At 37.3% G+C, this 16,949-nt stretch overlaps 2 protein-coding genes across 4 annotated transcripts; both read right to left on the bottom strand.

Annotated features, from left to right (window-relative positions):
• Nucleotides 1-1,158: 1,158 nt before the first annotated feature.
• LOC110730567 lies at nt 1,159-8,132 on the bottom strand. Of its 3 annotated transcripts, XR_002513083.1 has the most exons (5): nt 7,638-8,127; nt 7,426-7,502; nt 2,777-2,888; nt 1,660-1,827; nt 1,159-1,366 (listed from the first exon to the last, which is right to left on the bottom strand). XR_002513083.1 is itself a non-coding variant. In XM_021910389.1 (4 exons), the coding sequence occupies exons 1-3, from the start codon at nt 7,478-7,480 to the stop codon at nt 1,698-1,700; spliced, it is 300 nt and encodes a 99-aa protein (XP_021766081.1). In that variant the 5' UTR covers nt 7,481-8,132; the 3' UTR covers nt 1,159-1,366; nt 1,660-1,697. The 3 variants fall into 3 exon arrangements, 2 of the variants coding, with proteins under 2 accessions (XP_021766081.1, XP_021766082.1); XM_021910389.1 differs by having other exon boundaries at nt 1,660-1,830; nt 7,426-8,132; XM_021910390.1 differs by having other exon boundaries at nt 7,426-8,124.
• A 7,109-nt stretch (nt 8,133-15,241) lies between these two features.
• Nucleotides 15,242-16,016, bottom strand: LOC110730637. Its single transcript, XM_021910455.1, has 2 exons — nt 15,992-16,016; nt 15,242-15,813 (listed from the first exon to the last, which is right to left on the bottom strand). Exons 1-2 carry the CDS (start codon nt 16,014-16,016, stop codon nt 15,242-15,244), a joined length of 597 nt encoding a protein of 198 aa, XP_021766147.1.
• Nucleotides 16,017-16,949: the final 933 nt, after the last annotated feature.

Below are 16,949 nucleotides of genomic sequence, written 5' to 3'. Positions count from 1 at the left end.
CCTTCTCCAGATCAAATTATCTTTGAAAACAAAAATCTCCATCTCACTTTCCAGGATGCATCTCCCAGCTATATCTCTCAAGCCACCACCATATATTTCTAATAATACTAAATAACATTTATCACAAAATTGTCTAACAAAAAGAATAGCAATTGAGTTTAATGTGCATTGAACATTTGAACCATACGCAGCAGCATCATTAATTTTGTCATAACTCAAAACTTTCATAACCAGCATCACTTTGACATATTTAACTATACTACATATAAGGCATCATTGACATACAGATTGCAAACTGAACTACAACAGTTCAACCCCTAAATAATGTCAGGGAAAAGAGAACAGGAATTAATAAGTAATTAGGATTTGCAAAACCAACACTCTTCCAATTATCTTCAAATGGTTTCCTTTCTATTGCAGATCCCCTCAAGTGACCAGAAATGCGTCCAGAAATGACAAAGGAGTTATCAGAAGCATTTTTCCAGCCTACGGGCCTATTTTTTACACATTCATCGGCTTCATACTTCTCTAGAAGGGTCTTGAGGCTCTCCTCAAAATCTACAACACTTACAAGCTTCTACGTACATGAATACAAATAAAGAAGCAACATTCTCTTTTTTGAGAGAAGAGGGTGGGGTGGATCGAAGATAATAATTCTCGGGTTGAAATCTACTCCCTCCATCCTATATAGTCATTCAAGCTTTCTTTTTTCCACACGATCCAAACAGATTGTCATATTTTCACTACTATACACTAAAAGAAACTTCCACAAACTGATTGTTGATTTGTAAAATCATGTAAAGTGGCTGAAGACAATGTATGTAAATATTTTTTTTCCTTATTTTTCTTCACATTCCCTTTGTTAACAACTGGTTAAGAGTGGAGGGGGTGAAAAATAAGAATACGATGTTCCTTTTTTCTTTTCTTCCCTGCTGTCATCAGAAATGGCACGAATAACTATCGCTGTACAGAACATAACGTTTATTGATAGAGTACTTGATGCTATGTTATGCCTGTATATTGAATAAGTAAATTATGGAGTTTTATTTATTTATGAGAGAGAGAGAGAGGGGGGGGGGTGTTCTTGCCCAACTTACTAATTCTATAAAACTTCACTTCAGAACCAACAAGATGCAGCCCATGCAGGAAAGGTATCAATAGGTATCAGAATGGCAACGCCTTTTTCCAATTGCATTAATGAGATGAACGTACATGTTATATATGGAGTAATGTGAAAAAGTCAGAGTAACTACAAAGATAACAGACACACGGAGAGTGATGTTCATGTTCACATGCAAAGCAGATACACACGTACAGCAAGTCCATCTTCATTCTTCCGAATTGATTTGGCATAGTTATCCAAACCCTGAGAAGATTACAATTTATTGACTTATTCACCCTTGTGAACACATGGTTTACAATTTTCCATGTATTTAAGGAAAAGACAAAAATGACTGTAAATAATCACAAGCCTAACATGCATACCACCAGATTTGTGAAAAAGAAATATAGCCAATCAATAGGAAATAGCATAAATTTTGGTGATATGTGACACTACCAGCTTCATTTGCCAACCTTAATGGTCATAAATGCACAACTATGCGTATAGATTTTAGTACTATAAAATGTTTTATATCAAAATGTCAGATGACAACTAACCTCAGAGTATCAGAAAGCCAGACAAGAATATATAGTTCTTAGTAACCAACGTAAACAGCCGCATTAACAATGTAACAGTCATCATTTTTATCTCCCATTTCTTCCACATGAACACCACTTGAGCATATGAGTCCACCATCGACAACTTCAACATCAAGGATTTTTCCACTGCTTTTGCAGAAAACAATGAAACCAACAAAATTAATTTTTACGCAATAGCACAATGTAATATCAGTGACATTTTTAACAGGTTCAAACTTGTCTCACCAAATTTTGGCAAATTACATAAAAAAGTTAAGAAATACTGCAAAACCAACAAAATATAAACACAGTCTGTTTGAAACAGATCCAAATTACAATTTTATAATTATAACAAGCAAGCCAAACTTTAGCATTCATGTTGTGAAAATGGAATTTGCTGTTTGCATATCTCCAACAGTAAACTTCTCAGTCCCTTAGTATTTACAAGTATCTGAAATTACCATAAATAAGAAGGCGTCTAAATTTGCTGCTTTCTATAAAACTTAGTCACATACACAAATAACCAAAAATCAAAAGTCATAATCTAGCATCTCGTTTGCTGCAAGGTGTTGGCTATGCATAGAGAAAAAAATTGAAAGAAGTTAGGCCAAACCTAACAACTATTCCCTCAATATTTTTTTTTTTATAATGATTCTATACTGACTTTTTACACAATTCACTTGTCGTACTTGGACCATGTTTTTCTGCTACTCCGTAGTATATATAAACAAATGTTAATATGTAATGTCTCAACGTATACTATCAAATTTTATAATTTTTACTTTTAGATAATTAGATATATTAATGATCTAAGTTGTGCATTGGCAAACATTAAAGTCAATATGAAACAATTTTACAAATAAAACAAAGGGGCTACATATTTGACGAGTAAGAATGCATCTCATACTTCATATATTGTACGACTATGTCAATTAAGTGCATTCTCAATTTCCTAATGCCTTTGGAATGAGCAAACAAGAGCATTTCCTTTAGAATAGTATTACCAGAATGCAGATAGAATTAGAAATATCACTACACAAAACTTTTATCTACACTGCTAAAAAGCAAGATATGAAGTTGAAATATTAATACTTACTATGGAAACACAGATTTGACCTTCTCAATGTCCAGAGATTGTTGAAGAGATCGGGGTACTCCAAGCTTGATTTGCAGTTTCATTTGCTCAAATGAAACACCTGGTATAGAGCCTGCCATCAAATTATAAAGCACCAATCAAATTTACAAAAACCAAGTAGTTCTGACACCTATAATTTCACAACAGTGTGTAGCAGTCATGATATTACAACACATTTGAAATTCAAGAAGGTGACTCAGTTGTCGGTTTTCATAACCAGGAAGAAGAGGTGGGTCATTAGCATGGCATTCAAACAGTTCGGCCTATAAGCAAAACTTGTAGCTAGTGTAGATTTCCTATATTTAGGTTTATCTTTCCAACAGAGAAGCATCTCATTAAATACAAAAGGACAGATCTAGAGGATAATTGTTGAAAACATAGAATAAGCATCTTACATAAATGTACATATACAGATTCAAGTATCCTTGTGTGCAAGGCCTAGAATATATAAAGAATGAGGTAATTATCATTAGAATTACATTACTCAAAGCACCCTCCTTTTACACTGATAACATCCAAATAACTGCAAGACCAAATATCAATTGTTTCCTTCATTCTCTTCACATTTATTTTCATTATATTTAAAGCCTTGATTGGTAATTTGGTAGAAAAATCTGATTTGCAAGCCTGGTTATCTAAAAGAGATAGATGGGATATTTATATGAATCCTAAAAATTGGCAATGAGATAACTAATTCTGAAAACTTTTGACCTTTCATAAGAGTGATTTTGGTGTGCTTAATCTGCTTATTCTATGAAGTTGGTACACAAAGCACCAACACATGAAGCTAACATCTTTGAGCTCCAATCTAATGCCCACAGTGGCGGATCCAGGATTTGGGAAATGGGAGTACGGAATTAAGTTTTAAAAAAAATACAAAATGCAAAGTCATATGTGAAGCGTAATAGTTTTGCCTATTGTATTAGTATTTGTGCACTATAAAACATGACTTATAATTGAGTAACTAAATATGTTTGGAGTAAAAAAGAGATTATCTAAAAGACCTGTTATTTGTAACAATAGGTCTCTTTGACCAAAAGTACTAATCTTTGAAAAATTAACAAATATCACCAAAGAGACCTGGTATTTGTAACAATAGGTCTCTTTGATAAAAAGTAGTACTATGGCGTGAAAAATAGTCAAATATCCTAAGAGACCACTTTTTAAAATAGGCAGTCTGTTTAAATTTTACACTAAAAAGGCGGGCTATTAGTTGTTGTGGCAAACTAAACTACATAGCAGTACCTAAGAGACCACCTATTTATACAGGCAGTCTCATTTGTTATCAGTTTTTTTTTTTTTTTTTTCGCGGAATGGGGGTATAGCTGTACCTCTGTGTACCCCCCTAGATCCGCCACTGAATGCCCAAGGCCCAAAGGCTAACCAATCCCCTTGAAAGCACACAGGGTTAGCTTCCAACGTCAAGAAACAATGTGAATCAAGAGAAAAGAAGTGTTGAAATGATCAAATTTTATTCATTGAAGCAAATTTACATCATATATAAAGAGGATTACAGGAGTGCACCCTATATACTTTCGAAGAGCTGGTGGAACTACCTAAAAATGTGTGGTTTAAATAATGTTATACTGTTAACAAATTAACAAACATGGAGTTAGTAAACAAATTAGAAATACGTGTTTATCTTTAACATGCTCCTGCAAAACAAGCGACCATATGGGTGTGTCATTGAGTCCAATCTAGAACATAAGTTTTAAAAACGAGCGAGAGGATTAAGCTGGTCGTGAATAGACAATACAAAATACTTCATGTTTATGTGAAAAAACAAGAGACTGTCACACTGGTAGGTTGTAGAGGAAGCTTGGCACGGAGTTAACTGAGAAAAATGGCTCTATATATGCTTGTATCAATTTATGAGGTAGCAGGTGCTTGTTGTTTCTTAAAGCTACAAGACATGGGATGCCAACATGCCTTTTCTGACTCCACTCATCTATCTTGGGTAGGATACACCATCCAATACTTTTTTACTTGGGAATTCGCCCAAGAGTTTTAGGAGCTGCAAGACATAAATTTTCCACCACATTTCATGCAAAATGTTGTGAATTGAGACGGTTTATTGTATGGGTTGTAAAGCTCTGAATTATATAAGCAATCCTCCACCTTTGTTCCTCAACGAAAGATATATACATAGCTAAACCACCCAGATTCATTGAATCCTCTCAGAGTCATCCCTCTCATATGTGTTCCCCGAAAACTCATTATACGACCTCAAATAAGCTCCTCGAGCTTGGTATCACAGCTTTGGACTTTTCTCAAAGCCCACCAAATCCACATCTCTATCTCCAATGTTCCTCCATTCTCTAACAAGGTATGTCATCTATTTATGTTCTTGTTTACATAGATGACATAAATATCATTGGACCGTACCCCATTGTTGCCAATGACTTCATCACCACTTTTTCAAACAACTTCTAACAAGTTGTTATGCACCCTAAGGCATCTTCCTAACCCAACAGAAGTACATTATTGAGCTCCCATGCTCCAAAAATTTAGAAGCTAAATGAGACCTCTACTCTCATAGTCACTCATTTATCTCTCATTTTTCAAGATAATCTCATACCCAACCATAGCAAGTATCTTACTATCGTTGACAGCCTCCAATACCCTTCTCTCTCTCAGAACTTACCATCCACAAATAGTCCAAAACAACAAATAAGCCAACCAAAGGTCACTATTAGTATCATTATTAGTCGTGTTAAATTGTGACTCGAAATCTAGTAGGGCTGACTTTGAATACAGATATCTCTCAAACTACAAGTGATTTTGAGGTGATTCAAGTTGGAGGTGATAGCTTGTTTCAAGAGCTTTCCAACGGTAGGTCATATGCCCAATTCTGATAAGAAACGAGAAAGCTATGGCTGTTTTACGAAAACCTAACGAAGCTGGAAAATTGCGACGAGCGGGCAAGCTATAGCTCAGCCCTATGAAGACTTGCGGCAGAGCTCGGCAATTTTGGTTCTTCTAGGATAACTTATGGAATATTTCCTAAAATTATATCTTTTCTATGACGGATATTTGAGTATACTTGGGGAACAATTTAGGGTTTTTATTAGGGTTTCCTTGTGTTATAAAAGTACCCTTTAGTTGATCAATTAAATCATACCTTTTAAGCCATTAGATTTAGGACTCCTTGTATTATTCTCTCGTTTTTCCTCCATTATAGTGAAGAAGCTCTCGAATCCCCCACCCGTGGATGTAGGTCTAATTTGACCAAACCACATAAATCCTTGTGTTCTTTGTTTATTTTCTTTATTGCTTTTCTCGTTCTTATTATTCATTGACTTATTCCGCATTAATCAAACACGATTACACCCTTATTTCCTAACAAATCGGGTACTTGAAACCATCACCTTCTCCTCCATAAAAAACTCTCCAATGCGGCTTCATGCCATTTTATATAGCCAGAGGCAATAACAAGTTAACGAATATGTCTAAACTGGACATCCGTATATCTCATCTATCTTAGGTGCAATTCTATTTCTTTGAGCTTCAAGAAATACCTACCTTTTCTACTAATAGTCTAATACAAGATATAGAGACGTCTCTAGATTTTCTCCTTGAAATTGGTGTCAAGCTTTCCCGAAAACATATCATATAATGTGTTACAATGCCAAGTTATCTTCATATCATGCATGAAGCATCGTGTCTTGTGTTACAATTCAGCTTGGTCACATATGTTTTGGCAAAGAACTTGTCGATGCTTTTTGCAAGTCTCTTAATAGAGCTCATTTTGAGCTACTAGTGCTCTAACCACCTCATGACTATTCGTCTTACAGGAGTATGTTAAAGATAAAACAAGTTTTCTCAATTTATTAAAAACGTCAGTATTTGCAAGAAGATCACTAATTATTTGGCCAGTGTAGCATTACATTAGAAACAGGCCATTTGATAATTCCTAGCTAGGGGTGTATATCCTGTAATTTGTAATCCTCTTTGCATATGTTGTACAATAGCATTAATAAAATACTTCCTCAGTCTCCAAACAAAGTCATTAGTTCTCCTAAAACACTTGTCCCATTTAAAAGCCTCGTTCTTACTTGGGTAGGATACACCATCCACTACTTTTTTTATTCACTTTTAATCATGTATCTTCTCTAATGGCTCTATATCTTCTCTCATCCCCTAGAAGAAAAAAAAATATATCACACTTCCTTTTAATTCAACTTTAGTCAAAAATACCCATCTACACTTTTACGAGTCCTCTTCTAAAATCTTGAGCCCCAAAAAATGAGGTCTTTAATAAGAGATGGAGGTTGTAGTACCTTTGCTTCAGTGAAAACAACATAATTGCTTCAAACAATATTAATCCCAACAATCTCTCGCCAATAAACAGAGAATCACAACCATCACATAGTCACCTTAACATAAGGGTGTCTATAACACATCATAGACATTTAATATCACTATATATAACTTGCTACCAAACGCGCCAAGGACTATCTTTAAGAGAAGGAGGGGTAATAGTTAATTTAATTTAGACTAACCATTAAAAAGTTCACAGTTTAATTATTCATACATGTGAGATGTGAGATTGATCAATCTAAATACTTGACCTAGCCCACTTAAAAATAACAGGAGAAACGGGAGAATACCTCTACGAAAAGCAGGGATAGAATTGGAAGAAATAGCATCCCGGCAAGCCCGCATTGCAGCAGAAGTTATATCCTGCCTGAATTCACCATTGCCCAACAATTTTTCATATTACAATTATTATTAATAATTCATAAATAAAACAAACCATGAATAAAAATAATTATAAAAGAAGAGAAATCATGAAATAAAATCCATGTTGATCATAACCAACCCCCATCTCAACAAAAAGCAAATTATTCATCTTTTCAACAATTATTCTGCTTTGATCAGCAGCCTCTGTTGACATAACTGCTATAATTCTACTGGGGCGTGAAAATCGAGGAGTTTTGTAACTGCGAATTTGAAGAATTTGGTGAGTTTTGAGGTTGAATTTGTTTGAAGGGTTTTGCGATAAAAGAGAAACGGGTAATTTATAAGGATTTAGAAGTGAAGTAGTTGTCATCACTCTTGTCACAAAAAGATTAAATTTTGGCTTCAGGAGTTCTGGGTTATTATCAGTAGTTTGTTTTTTTTTTTTTTTTTTTTTTTTTTTTTTTGGTTGGGTGCCCAGGCCAGCTAATCAACCTAATAAACAAAAATCGTTTTCGTAGTGTCATTTTTGTAAATAAATAAATTACTAATTTAGTCTTGTGCGTTGCATAGATTAAAAAACTGTAATTTATTTAAAAGGGTTGTCAATATTTTTTATTAAAAAAGTATAATCATAATCTCATTAATTAATTTTGAAAGAAATATTGTATTTTTTTTTTAGTCATGAAGCTTAGAAGGAAATAAATAGAGAAAAAAAATAAAATTATGTCAAAAATAGTTTAGGTGGGAAATTTTTTCTAAGAAACTGGCATGTGTTCCTTAATGATGTCAGCATAGTTTTTATTAAAAAAAAAAAAGTATAATCATAATCACATTAATTAATTTTGAAAGAAATATTGTATTTTTTTTTTCAGTTTTAAAACTTAGAAGGAAATAAATAGAGAAAAAAAAAATTATCTCAAAAATAGTTTAGGTGGGAAAATTTTTCATGAGAAGTTGACATGTGTCCCTTAATGATGTCAGCATGTTTTGTTTTAGTAATAGTTAATAGATATATCCCAATCAGCATGACATTTTCGTTGATAATGTTGTTGACTTATTTACAGAAATGTCACTAGATTAACATTTTTTTTTTGTTTATCATTAATATCAACTTGTATTTTCTCAATTATTAGGGCTTCTTATTAAAATAAATTGAACTCGGTTTCACATTTTACTAATTGGGCTTGGATCGTGGGTTCTCTAAGATAATGTTATGTATTAGTTTAGGAAAAAATAAGATAAAATGAATAGGGACTTAGGTAGATGATTTGACTTTAGAATATAAAAAAGATGTAAGTGAGGTAATTAAGTATCAAAAAATTTTAAAATTTTTTTTAAAATTAAAAAAAAAAAAAAAAAAAAAAATAAATAAATAAATAAATAAATAAAAACGAGTAAAGGTTTTGTTCTATTCACTTGATTTTTACGTATCTAAACTTATTAGACCTTATTGAAACTTATTTTAGTTGATTTGAACTTGAGCAACCCTTATTAGAACTTATTTTTCCTTATCTGAACTTATTAGACCTAAAATAAGTGAAAATAAGGTGAACAGAACAGACCCTTTCACTTCACTTTATTTTTACTGAACATAAATTGTTTTTACTGAACTTTAATTATTTTCATTGAACTAAAATTAATTTTACTGAACTATAATTATTTTTACTGATTGTTTATTAAATTTCTTTTTTTACTGAACTGAAATTATTTTTATTGAAGTGAAATTATTTTTACTGAACTAAACTCATTTTTACAGAATATTATTTTTTTAAAGTGGAGTGAACAGAGCCTAATATGGTTAATATTTTGTTGAAAATAAAATATATGAAAGGGAAAGAAATAATACAATGAAAATTGTGGTTTTGAGTGGGATAATGAGAGGAGAGAAAAATATTGTAATTCGAAGTACTCTGTACTCGTATAATCAAATTTAGGCCCTGTTCATTTCTGTTTAGGGTAAAAAAAAAAAAAGCCCCAACACATGGTCCAATCCCATAGTGACACGTGCCCCAATTAAAGGGTGACACATGTCCATATAGGAAGATGACACGTGGAAACCCTAAGAGCACCTGAATGAGATAAAAGGCCTCCTTATCAGGAGGCCCAAATCCCGAAAATGCCACAAAACGCCCCCCCCCCCCAAACGACACATGTCCTTACCTGATTGCGCCGCCAATTAGAGTCCACCTTTTTAGGGCACTAACCCTAAAGTAGCACACATGCCCACCCCTATAAATACCCTAATCATTCAAGAACACTAAATAGCTCCAATTTCTCATGAAAAATTTTCCCAACTTCAAGAGCACTAAATAGCTCCAACTTCTCTCTACTTTCTCTCTCTACATTACTTCGTTTTCTGATCACTAACTTGATCGTCGAAGTCGAATATTCCGTCAAACGAAATATTTGTTATTTTGCAGCTGTCCAAGACCGTCCGACTGTATTCAAGACCTGTATCCCGATGGATTCCAAAAAACCCCGAAATATTTGGCGCCATCTGTAGGGATACACGTCTGAAATGGCTAAAGATGGTCAGACACCTGGTCCTGGTGAGGACGGGCACGTAGAGAATCTCATTGCAACAATGAACTTTAGTGATCCTTTGACTGCTTCATTTCATGAGGCAAGGATCCACCTATCACGGCTGCTTCCTTAAAGGCCGCCTTGGAAATGCTCCAAAAGGAGCTTGAGGGTAAGATCCCCTCTTCTTTTAGACAGCCGTCCAAAAGAGAAAGAGAGGGTGTCCGAAAGAAACCCCAGGGCAAGATGGCCAACACTGAGGATGTTGGGAATACCCCCATTCAAACGACATGCAAGGTCACCAAGGGTGCTTCGGATGAACTAGTCCAAGTTACTTGAGAAAACACAGTCGGCTGGGGGCAAACCAAGCAGCCTCTGAGGCAGCCGAACGAGCCGTCCCAACGCTGAAAGGATGCTAGAGATTATCTTCGGCACAAGCGGCAGGAGCAGGCACACTACTCGGACACTACCTCCACTCCCACCATGCCGGATGATTTCTCCAACCACATCCTCTCCAAACATACCAGCTCGGCCAGGGCCAGCAGGAGTCAAGCTCACCATACTCCAACTTTAGTTCTATTAACTCAACCACCTCAATTTCAAATTCCCTAGAATTTATAGTCTAATTTTGCCGCCTACTCACCCTGTTTATGGGTAGTACAAGCAGTATGGCCAGCCGTACGACCAGGCAGCATACCTAGGCGGACTGGCAGCACAGCCTCAGCCTATAGATTGGTAAATGCGCTTGTTGAATCTTGGTGACAAATCGCCTCCGTTTTCTCAAGAAATTCTTAACTCTCCTCATCCAGCTAAAGTGAAGAGCGTACTCGTGGGTGCCTATGATGGTATTGGCAACCCGGAAGAGCATGTTACCTCGTAAAGAAATTTGATGTACTTGCAAAGTGTGGATGATGCCACCTAGTGTAAATGCTTCCCGGTCACCCTCAAGGGTGTGGCACAAGACTGGTTAAATAGTCTACAGGTCGGATGCATTAATTTCTTCATAACTCTCAGCTTATTGTTTATTGGAAACTTCTCTTACAATATTCCACCCCGGAAGACTAGTCTTAACTTGGCGACCATCTTTCAAGGAAAGAAAGAGGGGTTGCGCTCGTACGTGTAGAGGTTCAACTTGGAGAAAGCTCAAATTCAGAATCTGCCAGATGAAATGGCCTACTCGTTGTTCCTTCGAGGTTTAAGGCAATGGTTTCAAGTTTGATTTAATCAGGAAATAGATTCGGACATACACAAGTGTTCTACGGGAGGTCGAATCATATATTGAGGCAGCTGATTTCTGTTCGCTGACAAAGTCAGAGGAGCCGGTCAAGGGCACCGAGAAAAAACCATCTTCTTAGCAAGATTCGGCCAGTAAAAAGAAGGAAGGAAACAACAAAAGAAAAGAGGTCTGGGTGGCCGACTGCCAACAGACAAAGTCAAAGAAAGCCAAGACGTAAGAGCCGCAGTATGAGTACAACAAAGATTGTTATTCAATTTTAATGGAAATTAAAGATAAGTTTGAGTTTGAGAAGCCCCAGCCTTTGAGAGGGCCGACCCAGTACAGAAACAAGAACAAGTAATGCCATTACCACAAGATGTGGAGCATGACACGAACGATTGCAACAATTTGAAGAGGTTGTTAGATAAGCTTGTTGAGAAGGGCATGCTCAACTTATATGTTCTAAAGTCCAAGTTCACCTACTCTCGGACAGACAACAAATCCGAGAAGAAGAAAGAAAAAGAAAAAGATGATGATGGAAATAGCACAGAATCAGGGTTTGTGGCCGTCATATCAGGAAGCTTTGATGCAGGCGGCCCGACCATGAAGGGAATCAAGCAAGATGCTTGGAATTTCAAAAATGTGATGCACACCAAAGGGGTAAAGATCGAGCCCTTTCTAGAGGTGACGGTCTGTGAAGCTGATTGAGGAAAGATCAAAGCCCCCCATAATGATCCCATGGTGTTCATCTTGAAAGTTGCCAATTTGAAGGTTGGACGAGTGCTGATAGACACAGGAAGCTCGTCTGACATAATCAGTCTAGCATGTTTGAAGAATCTGAAGTTCCTAGAGGGCGCCCTAAAGGATATCTCTCACCCGTTGGTTAGGTTCGATGGGAGTATTATCCACCCGGTCGGACGGATAGACTTGCATGTCCGATTTGGCCTAGGCAGAAGGGAGAAGGAAGGGACATGGTCGTCCGCTTCCTAGTTGTTAAGGAACATACTGGCTTCAGTGTTATCATCGGCCGCCCGACTTTGACATCAGCAAAGGCAGTAATTGTCCCTCACTTAATGCTGATGAAGTTTGAGCGGTCGGATGGGAAGATACGTTCTATTCAAGGAAACCAAAACATGGCTAAGGAATGTAATCAGCTGGTCGTGAAGCCAACAGCACGCGAACATGGAAAAGCGTTCGAGCAAAATTCGAAGAAGGGTCACTCCAAGCATACTAGCTCGACCAAAAGCGCAAGTCGATTAAGAAGGAGCAAGCATAGCACCTAATGACCGTCGATCGGCCAGAAGAGTTGAGGCCACAGTCGGCCGGCGATCATACGGACATAGTGCTTGACCCAGACCAGCCTAATCAGACGGTCAAATTGGGCACTATGGCCATGGGCTTGCTTGGAGACGACTTGGTGAATCTGTTAAGAGAGTTCAGAGATGTGTTTGCGTTTGAAGTTCATGAGATGCCAGGTATCGGCCCAGACTTAGCAGTTCATAAGCTGGCTGTGAGACCTGTTCATTAGAAAAAGAGGAATCATGGTGAAGAAAGGAATCAGGCGGCCGCAGCCGAGGTTAAAAAGCTGCTGGATGCGGGTTTCATTCGGCAATGTTACTACCCTGACTAGGTGGCCAATGTAGTTCTTGTCAAGAAGACAAATGGAACTTAGAGGATGTGCGTAGATTACACCGACTTCAATAAGGCATGCCCTAAGGATAGCTTTCCCTTGCCTATAATTGACTGCCTGGTTGATTCAACAGCCAGGTATGCCTTGATGAGCTTTATGGACGCAAACTCTGGATTCCATCAAATCCCTTTGAGGGAAGAAGATCAAGAAAAAACAGCATTTGTGACCAAGCAGGGGCTATATTGCTACAAATTTATGCCATTTGGCCTGAAGAACGCCCCTGCCACATTTCAGAGACTGGTGAATACAGTCTTAGAGATCAGATCGGCCGGAACATGGAGGCTTATATTGATGATATGATTGTAAAATCAAAGAGGCCGGCCGATCATCTGAATGACCTCTGAGAAACATTTACCGAACTCATGCAGCATAAGATGATGTTAAATCCAAAGAAATGTGTCTTTGGTGTTGAGTCTAGCAAATTTCTTGGATTTTTAATTGATCAGCGCGGCAATCAAGGGCCAGCGACCGGATGCTTAGATGGGCCTTAGAATTGAGAGGAGTTTATATCACATTCGAACCCAAAAAAGCAATCAAGGGCCAAGCCTTTGCAGATTTCTTGGCTGAAATGACACGGCTGGATTTATAGCCGGCAGGGGATCAGATTTAGAATATTTTTGTGGATGGAAGTGCAACAGCAACCGGATGTGGCGCTGGTATCATATATCTATCTCCCGAAGGAGATAAGTTTAAATATGCTTTGAGATTTCAGTTTCAAGCCTCTAATAATGAGGCTGAGTATGAAGCCCTTCTGGCCTGCCTTAGAATGTGTAAGGCAACCGGGGTAACAAAGATTGATGCCTGTTCGGACTCTCAGCTGATAGTCAACCAAGTGAATGGTGACTACGAGGCTAGGAAGCCGACAATGATGAAGTATCTGCAAATGGTGAAAGATAAGGCCGGGAGCCTAGAACATTTCACGCTGCAACAAGTCCCTCGGTCCGAGAATTATCAAGCGGACGCCCTGTCCAAGCTAGCCTCCTCGGCATCATGTGAAACTCCGAGATCTGTGTTCTGGGAAGTCAAGGGAAAGAGGAGTATCGATGTCGAGCCTGTGAAAATCATTGACAGAAGCTTCACATGGATGGACGGAATAATCTCCTGTCATAAAGATGTAGTTCTTCCGAACGACACCAAGGAGAGTTGACTGATGAAGAAAAAGGCGGCATGGTTTGAGATGAAGGGAGGGGACTTATTCAAAAAATCATTTGTAAAGCCTTACTTGAAGTGTGTCACGCTCGAAAGGGGGCATGAGGTGCTGGACGACCTCCATCAAGGGCATTGTGGATCCCACATAGGCGGACGAGCCTTAGCTGAGAAAGTTACCCATCTGGGGTATTACTGGCCGAGCATGAATTCAGACGCTATGGAAATGGTGAAAAAATGTGACGAATGCCAGAGATTTAACAAAATTCACCAAATACCACCAACTTTTTTCAAATTCACCAAATACCATTCAGTGTATACACATTATCACAAAATGCCTATTTTCTTAACAGACGTTAGCCTGCCGTTAATGGTACTTTACAAATTCACCATATACCACTCTAACAAAAAAAATTTCACCGTATACACACTAATAAAACTTATTTCACCATATACCCAAATCTAATAACGGCTTTTTTATATATATATATATAAAAAAAAAAAAAAAAAAAACTAGCCTTTGCCATTTCTAACGGCTAGTTTATGTATAAAAGCAGCTCACTATAGGGTGTAAAGCACAGCCACACCTTAGTTCATTTGCAAACATGTCCACACACTCTAATTCGTCATCCTCATGTTACGAATCTCCATACGTGAGAGTGTCAAACAAAGCGTGCTCATGTGGGAGGAAATTTGCAATTAGGAGCTCCGATTCGGCAAAAAATCCTCAAAGATTGTATTATATGTGTGATGTATGTGATAAATTCAAATGGTGCAAGGGTAATATTGAGTAAAATGTTGGTTCAGGTTATCAATTTCAATGTAGGCAATGCGTTGATGCACAATTTCATGGAGATGAGACTATGTTCAAGCAAGAGTTGAAGCAACTGAAGAGAAGACTAGTACAACAACAAAAACTAGTACATGGAGCAATTAAAGTAGGACTAATTATGTTTTTAATCATTGTATTTGTTGCATTTAAATAAGTTTTTCTTGTAAACAAAAAATCAGTGCTACATAAATATGCACTTGGAGTAATTTGTGCTTAGAAATAAGTTAGTCGTGTAAAAATTGATTTAGACCTAACAACCAAGCAATTAAGAACATAATTTGTTGTCAAAAAAATTTAAAAAGTTAGGCAAAAAAAGATCAAGTGCAGCAGCAGTGAACCTCAAGGAGCTTGAGTGTCAGCCTTTCTATTCCTCCCCCTTCCTTTAGCTTGCTTTGATGTGTTGGCAGCTTGTTGTTTCTTTTTTGCAGCTTCTTTCCTTGCTTTGCAGGTTAATGCATTGTGCCCCAATTCCTTGCATAGGTTGCACTTGTTGTTCTTGTGCCTTTTACCCTTCTTAGCTTCATTAGGGCCCCTCCTTCTTTGCTTTGCTGGTCTCCCTGCACTTCTTTTGACTGTAGAAAGAGCAATTTCTAGGACATCAAACCCTGTCCAGTGAGTAGGATCTGACATAGGGTGGATATGGTCTCCATAAGTCATTTTATATGCAGCCCCCTTGAAATATGAAGAAACATAATCAGTTGCTTGAAGTCTCTGGTTGTAAATCACCCTCAGACCATGTTTGCAAGGTATCCTTGAACCTTGCCATTTCCCACACCCACATGTCTTGTTCCCAAGTGTGACAGGGAAGTTCACATGCCCATCCCTGACTTCAAACTCTCCACTCCCACAAGCTGTCACATGACAGAACCTAGAGTCTTCACTCCTTGACTCTATAATCCCTTTTGCATATTCTGTTAGTTAAGTAGGCTCCATGTCAATAGCTTTGTCAAATCTAGCTCCAATCCTCTTCATGCACCAGTTTCTCACAGCAGGTTTTCACCAAACATCAACACAAAAGCCAAACAACACAATTAAAAACAAGTTACAACATGCTAAGTTCAGCAAGAAAAAAGATACCAAGTAATTTACCTTCCAATAATGGTAAAATAGGCATATCTCTATTTGGCTTTGTGCATGCATTGAATGATTCAACAAAGTAAGGTGTGTTATGATCACAACAAACTCTTCTCTCAAATGTATGGATTGACTATTGTTCTTCAATATCTCTGAGGTACTGCTCTGCTGCTACATCATACTCCTTAATTTTGGACATTGCCTTTTCAAATACATATTCATTATAGGCATTGGCAACAATCCAAATTAGCTTGTGAAAGGCATTCCCACTCCATCCGGCATTCTTGCATTTTGAGTAAAGATGCTGGCAGCAAATTCTCCTTGTTGCTCTTGGAAAAACTTCAAACAGAGCTTATTCAACACCCTTCAAAAAAGGACACATAAAGTAGTTAGTCTAGGTTGGTAGTATGTAATACAAAAACAGTTAATGCATATATAGTTTCTTACCCTCATTTTGTCACTAATGAATGTCCTGTCATCTTTTTGACATCCATATTGCAGAAACAAAAGCTTGAGGTTCCTGAAGTAATATGTCCAGCTATCTATGCTTTCTGTATCAACCAGATTGTAGGCTATGACAAAGATCTCATTATTGCCATCAATTGCTACCGCAGTCAACATTATACCTTTATAATAGCCACTAAGATGTGCACCATCTATGCCTATGATGGGTCTACATCCACCCCCAAAAACCCTTCACCTGAGCTTCAAATGAAATAAAACAAGTCTTGAATTTTAATCCTTCATTTCTACTGTCAGTCTAGGTAACAAGTGCATAGGATCCAGGATTTGTAGCTTTAATCATCTCGGCATACTTGGGTAACAGTCCATATGACTCAGCAAAACCCCCATGAATTTGCACCCTAGCTAATGCTTTCACTTTGTAGAATAAACTCAGCTTCACATTAAGCATGTATCTTTCCATGCACACTCTCTACAATGAATCCACTAGAATGTCAGGATTTGCCTCCAA

The sequence above is a fragment of the Chenopodium quinoa genome, unplaced genomic scaffold (genome assembly GCF_001683475.1).
Source record: "Chenopodium quinoa cultivar QQ74 unplaced genomic scaffold, ASM168347v1, whole genome shotgun sequence".
Lineage (NCBI taxonomy): Eukaryota > Viridiplantae > Streptophyta > Magnoliopsida > Caryophyllales > Amaranthaceae > Chenopodium > Chenopodium quinoa.
This window is presented reverse-complemented; position numbering and strand designations above follow the sequence as displayed.

What these genes read in the sequence shown, in the direction of transcription:
- LOC110730567 (XM_021910389.1), bottom strand. Translation starts at nt 7,480, where the DNA reads ATGCGGGCTTGCCGGGATGCTATTTCTTCCAATTCTATCCCTGCTTTT. An exon ending in TATCCCTGCTTTTCGTAGAG is followed by an intron (nt 2,889 to 7,425) that starts GTATTCTCCCGT and finishes ATTTGATGGCAG; the next exon opens with GCTCTATACCAGGTGTTTCA. An exon ending in GTCAAATCTGTGTTTCCATA is followed by an intron (nt 1,831 to 2,776) that starts GTAAGTATTAAT and finishes TTTCTGCAAAAG; the next exon opens with CAGTGGAAAAATCCTTGATG.
- LOC110730637 (XM_021910455.1), bottom strand. Translation starts at nt 16,016, where the DNA reads ATGCCTATTTTACCATTATTGGAAG. An exon ending in TATTTTACCATTATTGGAAG is followed by an intron (nt 15,814 to 15,991) that starts GTAAATTACTTG and finishes CTTAACTAACAG; the next exon opens with AATATGCAAAAGGGATTATA.